At 38.0% G+C, this 19,681-nt stretch overlaps 1 protein-coding gene across 2 annotated transcripts in view; it reads right to left on the bottom strand.

Annotated features, from left to right (window-relative positions):
• The window catches only part of UTP20 (UTP20 small subunit processome component), a 107,509-nt gene that overhangs the window by 570 nt on the left and 87,258 nt on the right, over positions 1–19,681 (bottom strand). For both annotated transcript variants that reach the window (XM_045466176.1, XM_045466175.1), the window contains exons 44-61: positions 19,333–19,431; positions 18,338–18,505; positions 16,794–16,960; positions 15,370–15,511; positions 14,164–14,280; positions 12,522–12,692; positions 12,158–12,289; positions 11,331–11,441; positions 9,658–9,737; positions 9,162–9,231; positions 8,852–9,034; positions 7,487–7,618; positions 6,905–7,037; positions 4,900–5,087; positions 4,099–4,170; positions 1,854–2,153; positions 1,510–1,636; positions 93–238 (exon numbers count right to left, since the gene is read on the bottom strand). In XM_045466176.1, coding sequence (XP_045322132.1) covers positions 93–238; positions 1,510–1,636; positions 1,854–2,153; positions 4,099–4,170; positions 4,900–5,087; positions 6,905–7,037; positions 7,487–7,618; positions 8,852–9,034; positions 9,162–9,231; positions 9,658–9,737; positions 11,331–11,441; positions 12,158–12,289; positions 12,522–12,692; positions 14,164–14,280; positions 15,370–15,511; positions 16,794–16,960; positions 18,338–18,505; positions 19,333–19,431 — 2,538 coding nt within the window. The remainder of the gene's footprint in view (positions 1–92; positions 239–1,509; positions 1,637–1,853; positions 2,154–4,098; positions 4,171–4,899; positions 5,088–6,904; positions 7,038–7,486; positions 7,619–8,851; positions 9,035–9,161; positions 9,232–9,657; positions 9,738–11,330; positions 11,442–12,157; positions 12,290–12,521; positions 12,693–14,163; positions 14,281–15,369; positions 15,512–16,793; positions 16,961–18,337; positions 18,506–19,332; positions 19,432–19,681) is intronic.

Below are 19,681 nucleotides of genomic sequence, written 5' to 3'. Positions count from 1 at the left end.
CTCTGTGTTAAGTGTGACACACACGCATGCACACACCTGTGGTTAAAAATATCTATTAAGGAACACGCTATATTTTCAAACAGCAAACATACCTCTAAAGCCTTCCTCTTTTTCCGGAGTGCCCTTTTCTCATTAGCCTGTTTCTGTACAGAGGCAAAAGCTAAGGAGAAGCTCTCAAGCCCAACCAGCTTTTTGAGTAATTCTATGATTTCCTGCGATAGATTCTTCAGCAGAGGATCTGATCACACACAGAGTAATAATTAGTCATATAGGAACAGACACATTTAACATCTATAAAATCAAGAACATGCAAAATTCAACCCCTGTGGAATGATCACTTTTATTACCTGAACATTAAACACTGATCTAAAACCAGCCTCTATGTTTCTGAGATGTGAAAAAAGGAAGTGTTGGGTAGGACACTTCCCAGCCACCACCACTCATCTGGGAGCCACTAAGAGTATCACAGACTCCATGAAGCCCACTTACCAGTGGAATCCTGGCTCAGAAGACACTAATTTGAGAAGCTGACAGAAACATTTTGGGTTACTTTATTAACCTGCTCAACTCTGCAGATGGGAAAGGTAAATATTTCTCTATGCCCCTTCTAATTCATGGGTCACAGATGCTTAGTTCTGGCCACAGCTTTTTTTTTTTTTTTTTGGTTGTGAGGGGAGGTTAAGACTCCTGAGAAACTGACAAAAATCTTTGCTTTCCCACCCTTCCCTACCTTCTGTCTCCCAAATACACATAACCCACATATTTCTGTATTCAATTTCAGGGCAGCTGTTCTAGATTACAAAGTTTTCTTTGAATATTTCTTGAAGATAAGGACAAGGTCTTTTCTCCAATGTTGAACCCCCAGTACCTGGCAAATATTACATGCTCAATAAATGCTGAATAATGAGAACCAAAGTGGACCTGGCCTTGACCACTGCTTTTTCCTCTCTGAGAGGAAGGAAATGTATAGTTCCTGCTTTGATACTCACTTGTTTTATTTTAAAACTTAATACCTACTTTACCTCCTCTTCCAACCCCCATTCCCTCTTTTCCTATCATCAAAAGAGAATTTAGGATCAGTGAGGGAAATGTACAAATAAATGCCCAGGCAAGGAAAATGACATATAGGAAAAGTAAACAACATATTTTTAAAGTATTTCATACTTTTGCCTTACAGTTCGCAATAATACCATGACATTTTATTGTTCGTTATTGTCCATAGCACTATGGGGTTTAGAACCACCTCAACTTATAGTTTTCTTTGAATATTTCATCTATGCTTAGGAGTAAAACATCTTTTAGGAGAGAAACATCACTCTTAGACATGAGGAAGCACACAGAAGGCAGTCGTAGATAAAACAAAGATGCCTTACTTGTTTGCTATTGTTTTGATACCTAGCAAGTTTTCTTAAAACTCTGGCAGGGAAGGAAGATAGAAAAGAAGGAAGCATTTAGGAGAGAAGTGAGGATATCTAATGTACAAGTATTCAGAAAACAGGCTGCAGTTACCCTGGTCTGAATAGGTGCTGTTCAGTTCTCGGAACAAAGGAGCTATGATCACTGGGAGATACGGCTTCACCTTGTCTATTCCAAGATCCATTGCCACAGCTCCAAGAAACTTAAAGATGCATGTTCTCTGAAAGTACAGATTATTCATTGTTATCTGAAGTGTTTCTTTTATTGCAGCCATATAAACAATTAATTGAGAAAAGGTCTCTTTGGGGGCAGATATTATTGCTGCAGTTTTTGGTTGAAGAGTTTCTAGAGATGTGGGAGCATTACTAATACCACTGAAATACTTTAAAAAAAAAAAAAAAAAGACTACTTTCAGGCATTCTGAACATTCACTGCACCTTTAAGGGGTTTCTAGGTGAGTAGGCAGCTTCCAGTTTTGCAATCCAGGACAACTTCTGGATCAACCACAGCAGTGTGGCTGGCTTGCTGTGCTCTTCCTTTGCCTCCTTGTTTTCTTCTTTGTCAGAGTCCATCTCCTCATCTGCACAGGACTTGCGTTTTCTTATTTTCTCTCTGGCTACACCATCTCCTAAAGCTGGTTGTTCTTCCATGTCTTCTTTTATCTCACCTTGCTTATCCTCAGAATCAGATTCCAGTAAATATAAGACTTTGGCTACAAATAACAAATTCTTAACAACCTTTAAAAAAGGAAGGGAGAGAAAGGGAGGAATTGGACTTTGATTTTGAAACAGATATGGCTCAGTAAAAAACAGGTATTCTACAATTAGGAAAAAACTCCCCCAAAACAGGTATTGCACTATTAAACTGATGATTATTCCATTTTTTGATAATTCAGTTCTACCTTATAGTATACCCAAACCCATTTCCATGTAACTTACCTACTTGACCTAGTTCTACCTTTTAAGGTCACAAAGAATAAGTAAATAATTTCATTCTAGACTATCCATTTACATTTTTGAGAGAACTTTCATCCCTCCTCTATTAAATTTCTTCATAGAAATAACAGTTTCCACTTATTGAGCACTGATTCTATATACAGCATTCTAATTCAACTTTAAAATATCACTATTAGATACTATTATCAGGAGAGAAAATCAAGGCTCAGAGTTTAAGTGACTCACCCAAAGGCAAAGCAAGTCGTCAGCCAAGATTGAATGGTCTTTAGAATTCAAGCCTAAGTTCTTAAACACTGAACTCTTCCTCAAATCATGTGATCCAGATAAATAGCCCAGGGACCAATTTTAGTCTTACAATAATGGACGCATATAGTGAGTCCCTAACTCTGACATCCATGAAATCTCTGACATAGATATTTCACATTGATTACATGATGGAGGAAGTCAAGTTGCTTTTGAGTTCCTTTACCATCCTGGCTGCTCTGTTGGGAGTGCTGTATGCCAAAAGTTTCCGCCAAATGTAGTACTCAGAATCCCACATACTGTCCAAGGTTAGCTTGGCCATCGAGAATTCATGCCAAGATTATAATTTCCTTCTGGAAGCTTGGTCTCCCTAAAAGTCCCAGTTTTGGAGGCCTTTTCCCCTTGTGGCAGCAACTTCACAGTTAACTCACCATAAGATCACAATGAACTGAATTCCATTAATTTCTTTCATCCTGGGTTAGTACTAGTAAATCCCTTCCTGTCCCTAGTTTCCATGGTTGTATCTGTCAGCCTCTATTAAGACTGATATTTTCTGAGACGCCACCTGCTATCTACCCTGGTAGGATTTCTTTGGCTTCACTTTGCTATCCACTGAATAGCTATCCATTCTTTCTCTGGCCCTGCCATATAATGAAGGGTACTATATTTCCATATAAAAAGTGATGGAAATATGAGGGCTTATGGCATCCTACTTGAGATCACTCTTTGGATACAGTGTTCACCTAGCTTCTTGTGTCCCATCACTTAATCTGTATTGCTGCTCCATTGTGTCCATAATGACAAGAGTCACAAATAACTGTATTGCTCATACCAAGATACCACATCTGTGTATCTCATCTACCAGCCCGATGGCTTTATCAAAGGAGGAAAAAATAAAGGGAATAGACCTTACTCAAAAGTAATTTACATTTACTGCATATTTATACATGCTTCTCTATATTCACAATTTACTTACAGTTACATTCTATAGTATGAAAACAAAGTTTTTAGTGATTTATCTGCCTTCAGTTAAGGATAGACAATTCTCACACCACACTGTAACATAACTATTACTGCTTTCTCTTCAACTTCCAGGGGTAAGGGAAAGAAATTCAGTACTGTAGTTCATTATAGGGACAATGAAAATCAACCAACCAACCAACCAAAGCCCTTCAAAGCTGGTCACAACGTTGAGTAGATGGTTAAAACTGAACATGAAAAGATTAACAGTCAGCCTCTCACTGCACCATCTTTATTGGGCATTTTAAATGAAGCCAAGAATAACCCCAACATAGACTCCAGAGTTGATTAGATTTATAACTGAACATGTATTTCAGTGTATGCCTATATTTCATTTAATTCCCCAAGCATTAAAATAGGAAAACAAACCAACAAAACCCCCCACAAATACCAAATGTAAGCCTATTCCTAGACTTGGTAGAACAGATCCCTTCTATTAAACCAGGAGGATGACAATACTGACCTGTTCTCCTAGAGATTGATCTAAGAACTTGGAATGCAACTGATGGCAAGAGGCTAGGGAGATACTTTTCATCTGTGAAAAGAAAATGGACATTGGCAGACACTATGCAGGGTATTTCTGATTGTTTTTAAAAAGTCCAAGTAACCAACCATAATAATATAACTGAAGTGCTAGATTTTGTTCTGAATGACTTGTATAGGTCTGGAGAGGGAAGGTCTCTACTTTCTACCTGCCACAAACATTTTAGCTCAAATAAAGGGGATATTTTCAAGCTTTGGGGATATTAATAATCCCTCAGATTATTAGCAGGAAACTTTACAACAGTCCAGTATTTTTTTCCTTTTTTTCCCCCCTCCATCTTCCAATCATTCACTATTTATGGAGTCTTCACTATGAGTCAGGCATTGTGTTGGGTCCTAGGAAATCAGAGATGGATGTAATGTGGTCTCTACCTAAGATTTTCATGAACATGATCTCAGTCATCAACAGGTTATGAAGGAGGCGGGATAGACAGTATTGCTCTCATTTTAATAAATACTATTTTCCAGTGTTGATAAAGAACTTGAACCAATAATAGAAGATGAACAACAGAAGTGGACTAGACTGATAGTCTAAAAATTATCTTTGAAAAACCTTGGCCTTGAGGTTGACCCTCTCTAGTTCCCAGGACACCTACAGAAACGTGCAACAAGTCAGCTGTCAGAGTTTTTCCCAAGGGCCAACCCCCAAATAGTTACATGAACCAGAAGGAACATCTCACATAGATCACAAAGGAAAGAAAAGGTTTTAGAGAAACCTTACCTTTTGTTCAAGGTCATTTGTTAGAAATCTTACTGCTACAGGTTCTGAGAACTTCTTTTTAGTTGTTTTAGACTTCCATTTTCTAGTAAGTTCCTCTGGTTGGCAAGAGGCAAAGAGCAATCCAAAAATCTGGGCTGCAGTGAGCCACACCCAGCTGTGTGGATGTCTCAGGTGACAATGAACATAACCTAAGGGAACCAAAATGCATTTTCAGATGTCTCACAGCTTTCCCAACTCTTTGGTGGTAAATATGATTAGATTAGGCATTCGCTATCTATTATGTGCTTGGATTTAGGAACCAAAGATGAACAACATCTTTTGGCTGTAACATTTACAATTTCTAAATTAGGTAATATAAATTTGTATACAGGCACATGTTTGTTCCTAATAGTTATTGAAATTGGTGGAGAGTTATCATTTATTGAGGCTTTCTGTGTGCCAGGCACAGGGCTCAGTGTGTTACATATGTTTCTTTTAGACCTCACAACAGTTCTGTGACCTTACAACTGTCAGTTGCATTTTACAGATGAGGAAATGTTTCAGAGGGGCCAGATGAGGCACCACGCTGTAATAGACAAAACCAGGCCCGGGCCCTAGCTTGATCTGGCCCCAAACCTTACACTCTTATGTTACATGGCCACTCTCCATATATTACACTTGGAAAATACAGTAGAAAAGCCTTGTGGATTGTAGGGAACAAGATTAAAATTCTGGATGAACCATATCATATCTGAGTTTTAGTCTATGCTGTTATACATTTCATAAACATGGTTTTACTTTTGTTCTATATGTATTGTATTTTCTAATAATCTGACCATGTCTCTGTGGAATCATACCAGAGTAGGCTGTATAGTAATTTAGTAATTTCCATAGGATCATGAATTCTTTTAAAACAGGTGGGTACTTAAAGCATTCATTCCAATGTCTGTTTCCTATTGGCTAATCAAGATTAAGTATGTTAAATTAAAAATTCTAGGATCTTATTTGTTATTTAAAGACCGATATACAGGGGCACCTGGGTAGCTCAATAGGTTAAGTGTCCAACTTTGGCTCAGGTCAAGATCTCATGGTTCTTGACTTTGAGCCCCGTGTTGGGCTCTGTGCTAACAGCTCAGATCCTGGAGCCTGCTTTGGATTCCATGTCCCCCCCCATCTCTGCCCCTCCCCTGCTCATGTGCTCTCTCTCAAAAATAAATATATATATTAAAAAAAAGAGTGATATACAATAACTTAAATGTCTCACAGGGGTTAAATGGTTTACTAAATCATGGCATATTTGCATGGTGGACTATTTACAGCTATTTTAAAAAGCTTTCTACTGAGTGTGTTATAGTATAATATTCTTATTTAGGTACAAACAAGATATAAGTTTATATGGAATTATGCAATCTCTGTAAAAAAAAAAACCTGTATCCATATATAACAAAAAGACAGACTGGATGGAAATATATACCAAATTAACACCAAGCAGCAAGGAAGACTTTGAAAAACTTTCCTTTCGGGGCGCCTGGGTGGCGCAGTCGGTTAAGCATCCGACTTCAGCCAGGTCACGATCTCGCGGTCCGGGAGTTCGAGCCCTGCGTCGGGCTCTGGGCTGATGGCTCAGAGCCTGGAGCCTGTTTCCGATTCTGTGTCTCCCTCTCTCTCTGCCCCTCCCCCGTTCATGCTCTCTCTCTGTCCCAAAAATAAATAAAAAAACGTTGAAAAAAAAAATTTTTTTTAAAAAAAAGAAAAACTTTCCTTTCTTTTACTTTCCCATAATTAATATTCCTTCTTTTACAAATGAAATGTATTACTTGTGAAATCATAAACATATTATTTTTCCTAGAAACATTTTCACTATAATCAATTTGAAAGGGTCTTTTAAATCTTTTTCTCATGAACTTTTCCCCTGACATTATAGACTTTCTAAGTATTCATACTCTAATTCCCCAAATTGGTTTTTAGTAATTCTGTCACAACTAATGTGTTTGTTTTTAGATGTAAATAAAAAGGAAATACTTACTCCAGATTTTATTCAGCGTCTCGGAGGGCTTGGTAAACTGAATAATATTACATTCCTTGATGAGTTTACTAATCAGTGTAAGAAAACTAAACAGAAGGCGATCTGCAGCTTTTTCTTCAGTCTCTTCTATGATCTAAAAACAGGATGGATATAAATCCATTGAGACAACTTCAGAGTTTCTATCAGTACTACTGTCACTTTGGGTCAATTTTTTGTTGTGGGTGCTGCCCTCTGGACTACAGGCTGATCTGTAGCATTCATGGTCTCTGCCCGCTAGATGCTAGTAGCACCCTCCACGCTCCAGTTGTGACAACCAAACATGTCTTCAGGTGTTGCTAAGTGTCTAGTGGGGTTGGCAGTGGGGTGGTGAAATCCCCCTGCTGGAGAAACTTCGATCTTCACATACTATGGAAGATAACTTACTTTAAATCTCATTATAAAAAAGAAGATCCAGCTACACTGAATTCTTGCTTTCATTAAGAAACATTTTTGAACACACATAATATTTAAGCTGTTAGCTAAACCACCTTAAGTAAAACTACAAAAATTAGCACAAGTTTTATTCTCTGGCAAATTACTTACATCTTTAAAGTTTTCAGGATCAATTTCCTTTTCAATCACAGGAAGAATAGTTCCAAGTCTTCTCTCAAAAGAGACTCCTTCACTTTCCACAAACAAGCCACAGATGAGGGCAGCTAGTTGCCTATTTAAGCTCTACCAAAAATAAACCACAGAGAGACAATGTTAATAACACAACTTGGTATGCCATTTCCAAATTCATAAAATAAAATGGGCATGACTCTGTCCTCAATATTTCTTTTTTTAATTTTTTTCTTAATGTTTATTCATTTTTGACAGAGAGAGAGAGAGACAGACAGACAGAGCATGAGCAGGGGAGGGGCAGAGAGAGAGGGAGACAAAGAATCTGAAGCAGGCTCCAGGCTCCGAGCTGTCAGCACAGAGCCCAATGCAGGGCTTGACCTCACGAACTGTGAGACTGTGACCTGAGCCGAAGTCAGACACTCAACCGACTGAGCCACCCAGGCACCCCTCAATATTTCTTTATAATGCCAGAAATCAATAGAATATGGATCTTTGGTGGCTTAAAATGAAAAATATAGAGAATCTTCACACCCAAGAATAACATTAAAAAAGAAATGGAACTCATCATTACCCACATTCTCCCATTTTAAATTAAAAAAAAAAAAAAAATCAAGATGAGCACTGAATAATATACAGAATTGTCGAGTATCAATGTTGTACGCCTGAAGCTAGTAACACTGTGTGTCAATTATATTTTAATAAAAAAAATTTAATTAAAAAACTGGAAGTTGCATACAATATCCCCCATTCTAACTTTAATATGTATTACAGTCAGTATTAAGATACAACACGTTTATATTCCACAAACATGGGCCACTGTTGATGGTGGCAAGTCAGCAAGTGGATATAATCACTGACAAACATTACATTTCATTAACTGAATATGCAAAACTGAAAACAAAGATATTCATCATTGGGGACTGGTTAGATACATTCGATACATTCATATAGCAGTGTCATTGGCTGACAATCATGTAGTGGGACTACAGGTGATTTTTATGTTACTCTCTATAACTTATATTTCCTGAAGTTTTACTATAAGAATATATATATATTTTTAAAATTTTATTTCCAATATAGTTAACATACAATTAGTTTCAGGTGTACAATATAGTGATTCAACAATTCTATACATTATTCAATGCTCATCATAAGGATACTCTTTAATCCCTATCACCTACTTAACCCATCCCCCCCACCCAGCAAGAGTACATTATTAACATAATCTACTAAAAAAAAATAAAATTTGGGAAAAATTCAACAATGTTTAAGATGTGTTCTTATTTAAAGTGAATACCAAAAGCTAAGACTTTTCATTGAAATTTAACTAAAAGCAACCTTAACCTTTTTTGCTCCAAACCAGGTGGTAACCATATCAAAGAGCCAATCTTTTTTCTCAAGGTTGATTTTACTGAGTAAAGATTTGATTGTCATGGATGCCATCTTCTTGCACATGGCAGAATCATCGTTCACCATCATTAGACAAAGAGGAATAAAGAACATTCCACAGTTCTCGTGGAGTAGTCCCTAGAAGAAAACAGGCAGTTAAGAGCACACTCAGACTGGAATTCTTATAGATGCCCAAACAAGGGAGGCTCCCTGTGGGCCCCCAGGGCTCAAGGGGAACATAACTACAGTCTGTGATTCAAGGTACCTGAGGGAATGTGTCAAAGAGATAGGAGATCATTTCCAAGGCAGACTCTCTCCCGGTCTCATGTTCATAACTAAGGCAAGAACATTAGATAGACTTGTTAGTATCTTTTCAATTACCAATAATTGTTTTAAAAATTTTTAAACATTGTTTTAAGGTGTCAGTCTGTTTCTTAAAAAGTAGAAAAAAATATCCATGTTCCCAATTTTAATACTTATGTAAATCTATCACGCTACTATTCAGCTTTAAATGTGATTCTGTTAGATTTTTACCATTCTCCTTAAATAGACTCTTAATGAAAATCAGTGGTCAGACCGAATTCGAAAAGCAACTTACACAACTGTCACATGAAGCCATGCACACTGTTTGATAATCAAGTCAATGATTCAAATGATAACACCCTCAGATGTTTAGATTTTGTCATTTTCCAGACAGGTGCCACAATAAAATGAGAGGAAACTACTCTTCTGCCCCTATGTAGTTTATGGCTTAAACTTACTTGAGTTGAGCAAGCATGAATTCCAAGTTTGGTCTCAATTTGTCACCCAGGGGATAGTCAAGAATATATTTCAGAAAAACCTAGGAACAGAAGTCACATAGATGATTATTTGGGTCCTATCTCTCCAGGATTTCTGCTTCCTAACCTGCTGATACACTGTTCAGTTACAAAGACCTTTCAGAAGACTGATCAATCCTCCTGAGTCAACTGCACGCTTTCCTTTCTTCTCCTACTTCACTTACTCAGGTCCTGCCCCAAGTGCCTGATTACAAGTCCTAGCCTACCACTGGCATGGTTGTTTTGGGCTCCAGATCTAAGCTCACGTGTTGGAAGCTCCTTTCTTCCATAGGTAGTGTGGTATGGTGGACTCAGTACGTACTGTGGTTCACCCCTGTATTTCCCCTTGAATAAGAATGACAATGATGATTGATATTAATACAGATAATACTAATTCACTTATTAATTATACGTCAATTAATTCTATATGCCAAGCACTGTGCTAAGTGTTCCTCAGTTAACTGTCATCACTTTCTTGGAAAGTAGGGGATATTATCCCCATTTTACAGATGAAGAGAATGAAGTTGGCACAGAGAGGTGAGTAATATGCTCAGGTGACAGTGCCAGAATTCCATGCCTGGTTTATCTTCTTTCAAACCATTGTACTAATTTATTAATAAAAGTAATTAATAAAATAAGTATTTATATATAAGCTATTATATATCAATAGTTTTCTGCTACTGGAATAAAGCCCTAAATAAATCTTTAACAAGTACACGAGGTCTTGCCTGACCTGGCTCCCTTCCCCACCTCACTTAACCTTCATTTATCTCCTCTAATAAGTGAGGCCCTTACCTACCTCAAGGCTTACCTTCCTTAGGCATTGGCTGCTCCCTTCACCTGGAAAACTAAGCCTTTTTCTTCCTTCACATTTCTGCTGACAAGCCAATCCTCAGGAGAGCCCTTCCTGATTCTAACACCAGGGTGGTCCTCAACCTGATCATATGTTCTTATCATCTACTCTTCCATATTTTGTCAATTCTAAGAAGCACAGTTTTCCACATTTTAACAGATCTGAAATTGGGATGTATCTTAAAATTGATGGCATCTTACCACTGTGTCATAGTGTTTTCTTTCTTTGAAGTATATAAATAAAGGTATGTCTTACAAATAATGAAATATGACAGTGCTTTCTCGCTCCTGGCACTTAGGATGCCTGTAATTAAATACCTGTGGAATTTTTGCTTTGTGCCTGTGTACTTTACAATTTCACTATCTGACAGGGACTATAAAAATTTTGTTGACTGCTTTTCCAGCAGCACCTGGCACATAGTAATATGCATAAGTAGTTGATGACTGGACCAATGGATGGAAATATTTGGTGCAGGCTATCATGCTACAGAAGGAAAATATACATTTTTATCCATTTGAAACATTCCACATATGATGGGTTATTCTCAAAATGCTCTTTGTTAACTGAAATGCCCTTAAGGCAGAGCAGACATGCTTCTCATACTTGGTAAGTAAATGGGTTCTTGAGTCTCAGAATAAAGCAACAATGTGACACAAAATTATCTTCAGAATTCAGTCAATGTTGACATCTGTCTATCTAAATATGGAACAGAGAAGACAGGACCCAACACTTGCTATGGGAATAAGGCCTCTTCTCTACAAACCTGTCTGCATTGGACTCTGACAGGTTCACTTTGTGCAGAAATTGCCAACTTGGATACTTTCCGCATGACATCATCGATTTCTGGGACTAACAACTTCCTTGATAAAATGGCCTAAAATAAAAAAGGAAGACATCTCATTTCATGTTCTACTGCAGATGGTTGTAAGCTGATGCACTGTTAAAGCAGTCATAGGCAATTTTCAAAAATAATGAAAGTAACCTTCAAGAGAAAAAAAACACACTTAAAAATGGTTAAAATAGTGACTTTTGTTTTATGTATTTTATAATTAAAAAAAGAAAAAAGCTCCACAAAGTCCAATACAGTAAATACAAGCATTTTTTATTTATTTATTTATTTATTTTTTATTTTTTTTTTTTTCAACGTTTATTCATTTTTGGGACAGAGAGAGACAAACCATGAACGGGGGAGGGGCAGAGAGAGAGGGAGACACAGAATCGGAAACAGGCTCCAGGCTCTGAGCCATCAGCCCAGAGCCCAACGCGGGGCTCGAACTCACGGACCGCGAGATCGTGACCTGGCTGAAGTCGAATGCTTAACCGACTGCGCCACCCAGGCGCCCCAATACAAGCATTTTTTAAACTTTCCTCTACTTTTATAGAAGGTTCTGGAAGTGTTAATTGAATTCATGTTCAAACATTTTAATAAGTAGGTATGTTAGATTACCATTAATCCATCAAAATCATCACAATGTTTATAAATTAATTTTGGAAATCCACAACTAGTCAAAATACTTTGTTCCACATTATTCTAAGTATCTAATCTGAGGCACATAAACTGTAAAATCCAACATTCTGGTGATACCATACCTTCAGAAGACCAAATGCAGTGGCCTGTCTTGAAGTATCATAAATGTCTTCTTCAGCATATGCTAGTAGAACTTGAAGCTGCTTTTCGGTTATCTGGTAAGACTTCACTTTCTTCACAACTATGGTCACACACTGTAAATTAAACTAGTGAGGTTAATGCCAGGACATCCCACGAATGAAGAATCAGTGAAATGGTAAGGCCTTAATACAACATCAATGCTTTTTCACACAGGATACTAACCCTCTGGCCTTAGCAAATTAATCTGGAAACAATTCTGAACAGGACCAAAGGACAATGAGGAAACATAAGTTTGATGTTAAACCTGGTCCTGGCTCTTTTGAAGTATAACTAAAAACACCTCACCTTGAAACAATTTACCACCAGGTGGAAGTTCTGGCCCCTGGCAGCTCCAAGTTTTGCATAGTCCTTCAGCAATAGGAAGAGGTGTTTTGTCAGCTGTTCTGCTTTTGTTTCTATGGAAGGCAGAGGGAACCTCAAGACCCAGATCAGGCACTGTAAAGCACCTGTGATCACCTGAAAAACAAAACCAACTAATTTATGTAGTGATCAAACCCAACAGTCAAGCACCTGAGGCTGTGTAGACTCTATAAGCAATCAAGTTGAAAAAATGAAATACTCTGCTCAGCCCACTCTAGAAGAACCGTATACCAAAAGCATAAGAAGAGAGGGAGATTTCCCATTCCCTGTGGTAGAACTTACTGCTTCTCTAAGGCACATAAAGGTGATGCAAGTAAATAAGAAAGAGTGCACCATATTCTTAACCTATATGAGTCAATGACTGGAAGAACTGGCCAATGTATTTATTTTCAATGTTTTTATTTTTTATTTTTGAGAGAGAGAGCAGGGGAGAGGCAGAAAGAGAGGGAGAGAGAAGATCCCAAGCAGGCTCTGCACTGTCAGCACAGAGCCCAATGTGGGGCTCAAACTCATGAACTGTAATATCATGACCTGAGCTGAAACCAAGAGTCAGATGCTTAACCGACTGAGTCACCCAGGCATCCTGAATTGGCCAATTTCAGCAACTTTTTTTTTGTGTCTGGAAAGATACATTATAAATGACTTTTCTATTTTCTAGAATGGTACTTTAATCCATTCTAAGCAACTGTATACAAGGCACTCTAAAAATCAGAATCACAAAGATAAAGAGAACACCGTCCCTCTGTTTAAAGAGCAGACAGCTGGCTAAGAAATTAAGCATGAGAACAATACACTACAATTTAATATAGTTAAGTGCTGTGCAAAAGATATGAAAAAAGTGTGCTGGGACCAAGTGATGACATGAGAATCCTTGACCTCCGGCTCAAACCTTAGAGACTGCTGAGATCAGTTACTTCACCTAGTTCAGCTGTGCCTAATAGACCTACACTACTCTGGTTGCTATAAGGTCTTCTTGGGCTGGATTAGATGAAGCCATAGAGGAAAGGTCTTTGGAGTCACAAAGGCCAGGGCTTAAATCCCAGCTCTGCAGTTTATTACCTATTCAACTACAGAGATGTTACTTAACCTCCTGGCACCTTCACTATAAGACAGACAGTCAGGAAACGGGAGATGTGTCGGCTCTGGAGTCTGACGGACTGATATCCTAGATCTGTAATCTAGGCCAAGTCAGCTGATAGCCTACTTTTCTCACTGATAAAACAGAAGCATTAATAATATGTGCTTCATAGGTTGTTATGAGGATTCACACCAGTAAGGGCAGTAGTGACAAGGATGATGAAGATGATCAGTGCTGACATGGTGACACCATTACTCAGCCTCATGATGTTGCAAGGACCCAATGAAATAAGTATAATGTATCTACCAGAGCCTGTAAAACTGTTGAAGGCTATCCAAATATATGGTCGGAAAGCAACGTAATGTAGGGAACAGAAGTAGTTCACAATATCATAAAGCCACTTAAAAACTCCATCATCTTGTGAAGCACAAGCCTAAAAGTTCTGGGTATTTTGTGCAACACAGTTCTCATGAAGGAACAGAAGCTCACCTTCACATCCATGGAAACCAGGCAGTCTATGAGGAGAGAGACAAAAGGATCCAACATTTCCAGAACAGGTTCACTTGAAGACTTGATCTTGGAAGTCTTTAGACTCAGATGTAGCAGCTAAAAGATTCAAAAAGATATTTCATACCAGTTGCCCATAAGACCAAATGAGTTAGGTAAAGGTAAAATGATTTTGAGAGAAACATGAAACATTAAGATGCTTCCGTTTGAAGCAACAAAAATCCTGAAGGAATGGTAAAGGGCCTGGGAGACTCTCAGTAAGTGAAGAAGGTGGGAGTTCACTGTGCACTGAGATGCTGAGTTCATTTACCAAATGATTACTCAGGATTTACTTTGATTCGAGGCACTGGGTTGGCACACGGGGCACAGCAATGATCAAGATGAACATGGTTCCTGCCTGATGGATCTTAACCAGGAAGAGAGACTCTAGCAAATAATTAACTGTAAATGCAGTGTGCTTTGGGAGTTCTGTGGGGACCCTGGCAAAGGGAGGAGCCCATGGTGAAGTCCTAGAGTGACAGAGTGTGGAAACTATGAAACTGAAGGGAAGCCAGTGTGGCTGAGCTGTGTGTTGGGAATGGTACAATACAAGGTTCGGCCCCTGTAGCCCAGATGAAAGACCAGGCTCTCAAGAAAAATGGGAGCCAACGAAGGTAATAAAAAGGAAATAAAACGATCAGATTTGTGTTTATAGACGCTTACATCTTTAAAAAAAATTCAAAATAATTTAGAGATGCCCATGGGCAAATCAAAGTGAACCCATAATAAATGTTAGGTCAGAATCATTAACCCTGAGACCATTATATCATCAAAGTAAGTACTAGAAGAGAGACATGGTAAATGGACCAATGCACCTTTAAAAAAATGGCCCAGGGGCACCTGGGCGGCTCAACTGATTACGTGTCCAACTCTTGATCTCAGCTCAGGTCATGTACTCATGGTTCATGAGATTGAGCCCCACATCAGGTTCTACGCTGACAGTGTGGAGCCTGCTTGGGATTCTCTCTCTCCCTCTCTCTCTGCCCCTCCCCTGCTCACGCTCTCTCTCCCTTTCAAACTAAATAAACAAACAAACAAAAAATAGCCTGTAATTTACTTCTGATAAGGCATTTACAGTGGGAATGAGCAGAGGACTGAAAGGCACACTCACTGTGGGCAGCAAATCACACTTTAAGGGTTAATTCTTACCCGAAGTCCAGACTCAATAAATATGTGCATGTTGGTTTTCCTGCTCACAACAGCTTTCTGCCCACCTCGAACTGGAGTTGGGGGGAGCAGAAGACAGCTCTGGGGTGGCAGACGTGGATCCAGTGCAGGGGCTCCTGGGTTTCTGCCAATCACAAAGGAAAAACAGGGGCAAGAACAATGTATGCTGCACTCTAAGTCACGTGACCCTGTCTGGTTACTGGAGTCCAGTACTAAGTAGTATGCTATTCACTGTGGGCTTTTTTTCTCCTTCAACCATGAGAAAAAGATTATTAGGTTGTTGATCAAGGCTGTAGAACAACCCCAGAAACAGAAATCAGATTGATGAACACACGTTTAAATTAAGATGAACAGTAAAAGGACACTCCCTTGATGTTTGAAAACAAATACCAAGGAGTTTCTTTCAGAACCCAAAAGCAAAATCCAAAGGAGGTATTTTAAAACCTTTTCAGGTCTAGATATCTATTTAATCAGAAGAAAAGCTATGTATTTAAAATCTATCCTAACTTTGATTCAATAAATAACATAACTGGCTGCTGTCACAGCTAACTTACTCATTTATCAGAAAATCATCTCATACTGAGATTTATCACCTGGAAGGGCTTTAGCCCAAACACCACAAAGGAGAACTGTCTCATAACTCAAATATATATAGCATATATTATACAAGTATGTAATTGTATATGTATTAATTATTTATATAATTATATGTACACATAAATAATTGTACATGTATTATAAATTATCTAATTGTATAATATATGTAAACATGCATATGCAGTAAAACCTTGGTTTGTAAGCATAATTCATTCCGGAAAACATGCTTGTAACCCAAAGCACTTGTATATCAAAGTAAATTTCAAGAACCGTTGGCTCAGTTGTGATCATGTGATATATGGCATCAGGTACTACTTATATTGCAAGACATCACTCTTTTATCAAGTTAAAATTTATTAGAAATGTTTGCTTGTCGGTGCGTCTGGGTGGCTCAGTCGGTTAAGCGGCCGACTTTGGCTCAGGTCATGATCTTGCGGTCCGAGTTTGAGCCCCACGTCAGGCTCTGTGCTGACAGCTCAGAGCCTGGAGCCTGTTTCAGATTCTGTGTCTCCCTCTCTCTGACCCTCCCTCATTCATGCTCTGTCTCTGTCTCAAAAATAAATAAACGTTAAAAAAAAAAAAAAAAAAGAAATGTTTGCTTGTCTTGCAGAACAAGTTACTCGCAATCCAAGGTTTTACTCTGTGTGTGTGTGTGTGTGTGTGTGTGTGTGTGTGTGTGTGTGTGTGTGTTTTAACTAAGGTAAATTATTAAATTAACCCACTTAAGAGTAAATGAAAACTGAATGACTTATCAGAAGCAAGCACCCAAGGATAGTTGTTTTTTTTTTTTTTTTTTCTTCCAAACTTACTTTTCTTTTTCTGTTAACAGGGGAAGATTTTCACTGACCAACCCATAACTGAGCAATAGTATGGATTCTGCGGTCATTTCTTGATTTACAATCAATCCTGCTATGATTCGGCGCAAGGTTTCATGAACTTTCCGGGCCAGTTTTAAACTCGTGGTATTTTGTAAGATCTAAAGGCAAACATAAATGTCATGTTGAGATAACACAGAACTGCCTTTTTGTTTGTTGTGATGGTAGTTTTTAAAAAATACATTTCCTTTTTAATATAGGTTTTTTTTTTTTTTCTAATTAAAAAAAAACATCTTAATAAAATTTCAAACAGAGCATACAAAGTAACATTTACACATACTGTCAATCCCAGAGACAACCACTATCAGCATCATGTATGTCTCTGGATTTCTCTGTGCTCTCTGTTGGTGAGACCTCAGGGCACAGGACTGGAGACATGATGTGATACATGGAAGACATCAACCCTGTAAGTGCATCATAGGCAAGCACATGCACATATACAACATTAACAAAATGCAGTCAGTACTCATCTGAAACCATGTTAACAGTGCTGTGATGGCCAAGCCTCAGGGTTTAATATTAGTCATTAGGCCGAATCATAGGAACTTAATGGGAATCTAGGACCATCAACATCAACAAAACCCTCAGCACTTTATAAATATTCCTTTGCACAGGACACGGTATTAATAACTTTAACTATCTTGGAGGGACTTGATAATATACATTGAAAATACATGTGCTGTGTTAATTCTTTTTCATCCTCAAAACATACCTAACATTCTCAGGTTTAGATAAGATTAATGCATTGTAGAAAAAATTATGGAGTTATTCTGACACCAAAACATTTGGAATTAAGGTTAATTCATGTCATTAAATAGTGTTTTGCTCTAGTTTTTGTGCATAAAATTATAATAAAATGAGTTAATAACATTTGTTGAGTGTTCACCCCTACATTAGGCACAGAGAACATAATGAAGGTAAGTAAACTACAGTCCCTGCCCGACAGGAGCAGAATGAAAACAGTGCAAAGAATGTAAGCTTTGGATCAGAAAGATCTACAAGTAACGTTTTACTTTCCTCCTTAATCATGACCCTTCTACCTTTTGTTGAGCCTACATTTTCTTATCTGTAAGATGAAAGTACCATTGATCTCAGAGTGGTTGTGCAGATTAGAAGAGATCATGAAACACGATGCTGAGAACATAATATATGTTCAACAGATGTCACTTTTCTCCCTCTTGGCAATCTGGGAGCAGCAATCTGTCTTCAAAAGCTATGTTCTTAGCTGCTGACTTGAGCCAACTATAAAACTCACTTGAATTTCAATTTTTTGTTTCTGCATCACATGGTTTACATCCAGAAATCTGGTTCTTAGTTTAGAATGCCACCTAGGGCTGCCAGCTAGTGGCCATGTGGTATCCATGCCCTTCGTACCAAATGAAATCCTGGTGGTCAAGTGCAGCATTACTGCATGGGTCGTTTTAAGAACTCATGATGCTGTAATGTGGGGATCTCCTATACTGCATTCAAGTCCTTACCTCTTTTAATGGAAGGATAAGTTTTGTAACCTGATCTTTCCCTACAAACTTGCCCAGGATTTCATAAGAATCGTAACTCTTGCTTCTTCGTGCCTCCATGACTTTGGAGAGGATCTGCTTCACTTCCTTCTCTTCAGCAATGGCACCAAACAACTCATGGTTAAAAATCTTTGAAAGAAAAAAGCCAAATGGCAATTATGTGTAATCAGCAAGATATGTCAACATAAGCAATCTCTGATACATGCAGATCGGAGGAAAACTGAAATTAGATGGCAGGAATTTCTATTAGATTTCACTTTTTCAAGGCAGTTCAGGGACCAATTACTGAAAGACAAGCAAATACCGCAACACCTGAAGGTTTTTACTAAGGGGAAATAAAAGAGTGCTATAGAGATTTACATATATACTTGTATAATATAAGAGACAGGTACTTCCTCTTGGATATTACCAAAGAGTAGCCTCATTTCCCTTTAAAAAACTGATGATATTTGTAACTTATCAAAACTGATGTGTTTAATTCAAAATGTTTAAATACGTACATTTTTTTATGAATGAACAAAGGCAGTATGGCAAATTTAGTCTCTTCCTAATCTCACCTCCCAAATTATCACATGATCAATTTTAAAAGTTGATGGTTATTAAAATTTTCACTACTGTACGTAAAGCTCTGGTGCACATATTTTTATATAAACCCCAGACTAAATACATCTCAGATTCTTAAAAGTGGTCGATATTTTTGCTTATTTTAAAGCTCCTGATACACAACATCAACTTTCTTCCCAGAAAGGTTATACCAAAACTCATGACCTACTAGCAATGGTAGAGAGTCCACCTCACTTCACCTGAGTCAGCTTTTTAAACTTCTGCTAATCTAAGAGATGAGATAGTACATCATTTTCATTTTTACAGGTTATAAATATTTCGTATTTTGTGAGCCGATTATCTGTGTCCATTGCCCAGTTAAGAAAATGACACTCCTTTTTTCTAAATCTTACCTCAATCATTATATCTAAACAGGAGTCCAAATCCCCAACTTGAAGCTTGTTGGTGAGGCCTTGCAGCAACATATAAACAGTGTAAGTCAGCACATGGACCTAAAATGAAATGCGCAGTAAGAATATGAATGGTTAAGAATACCATAGTAGAAAAAAAAATAAGATCTAAGAAGTACTGCAGAGAGCGCTCAGAGTTTCCATAATTACTGTAGGGAGAAGTTTTGACAAATGACACATACTTCTATCACCATCTAAAAGACTTTAACCTGGCACAAAAACAGACACATAGACCAATGGAATAGAATAGAAACCCCAGAACTAGACCCACAAACGTATGGCCAACTAATCT

The sequence above is a fragment of the Leopardus geoffroyi genome, chromosome B4 (assembly GCF_018350155.1).
Source record: "Leopardus geoffroyi isolate Oge1 chromosome B4, O.geoffroyi_Oge1_pat1.0, whole genome shotgun sequence".
NCBI classification, from domain to species: domain Eukaryota; kingdom Metazoa; phylum Chordata; class Mammalia; order Carnivora; family Felidae; genus Leopardus; species Leopardus geoffroyi.
Note: the sequence above shows the minus strand (reverse complement) of the source record. Positions and strands in the feature narration are given on the sequence as shown.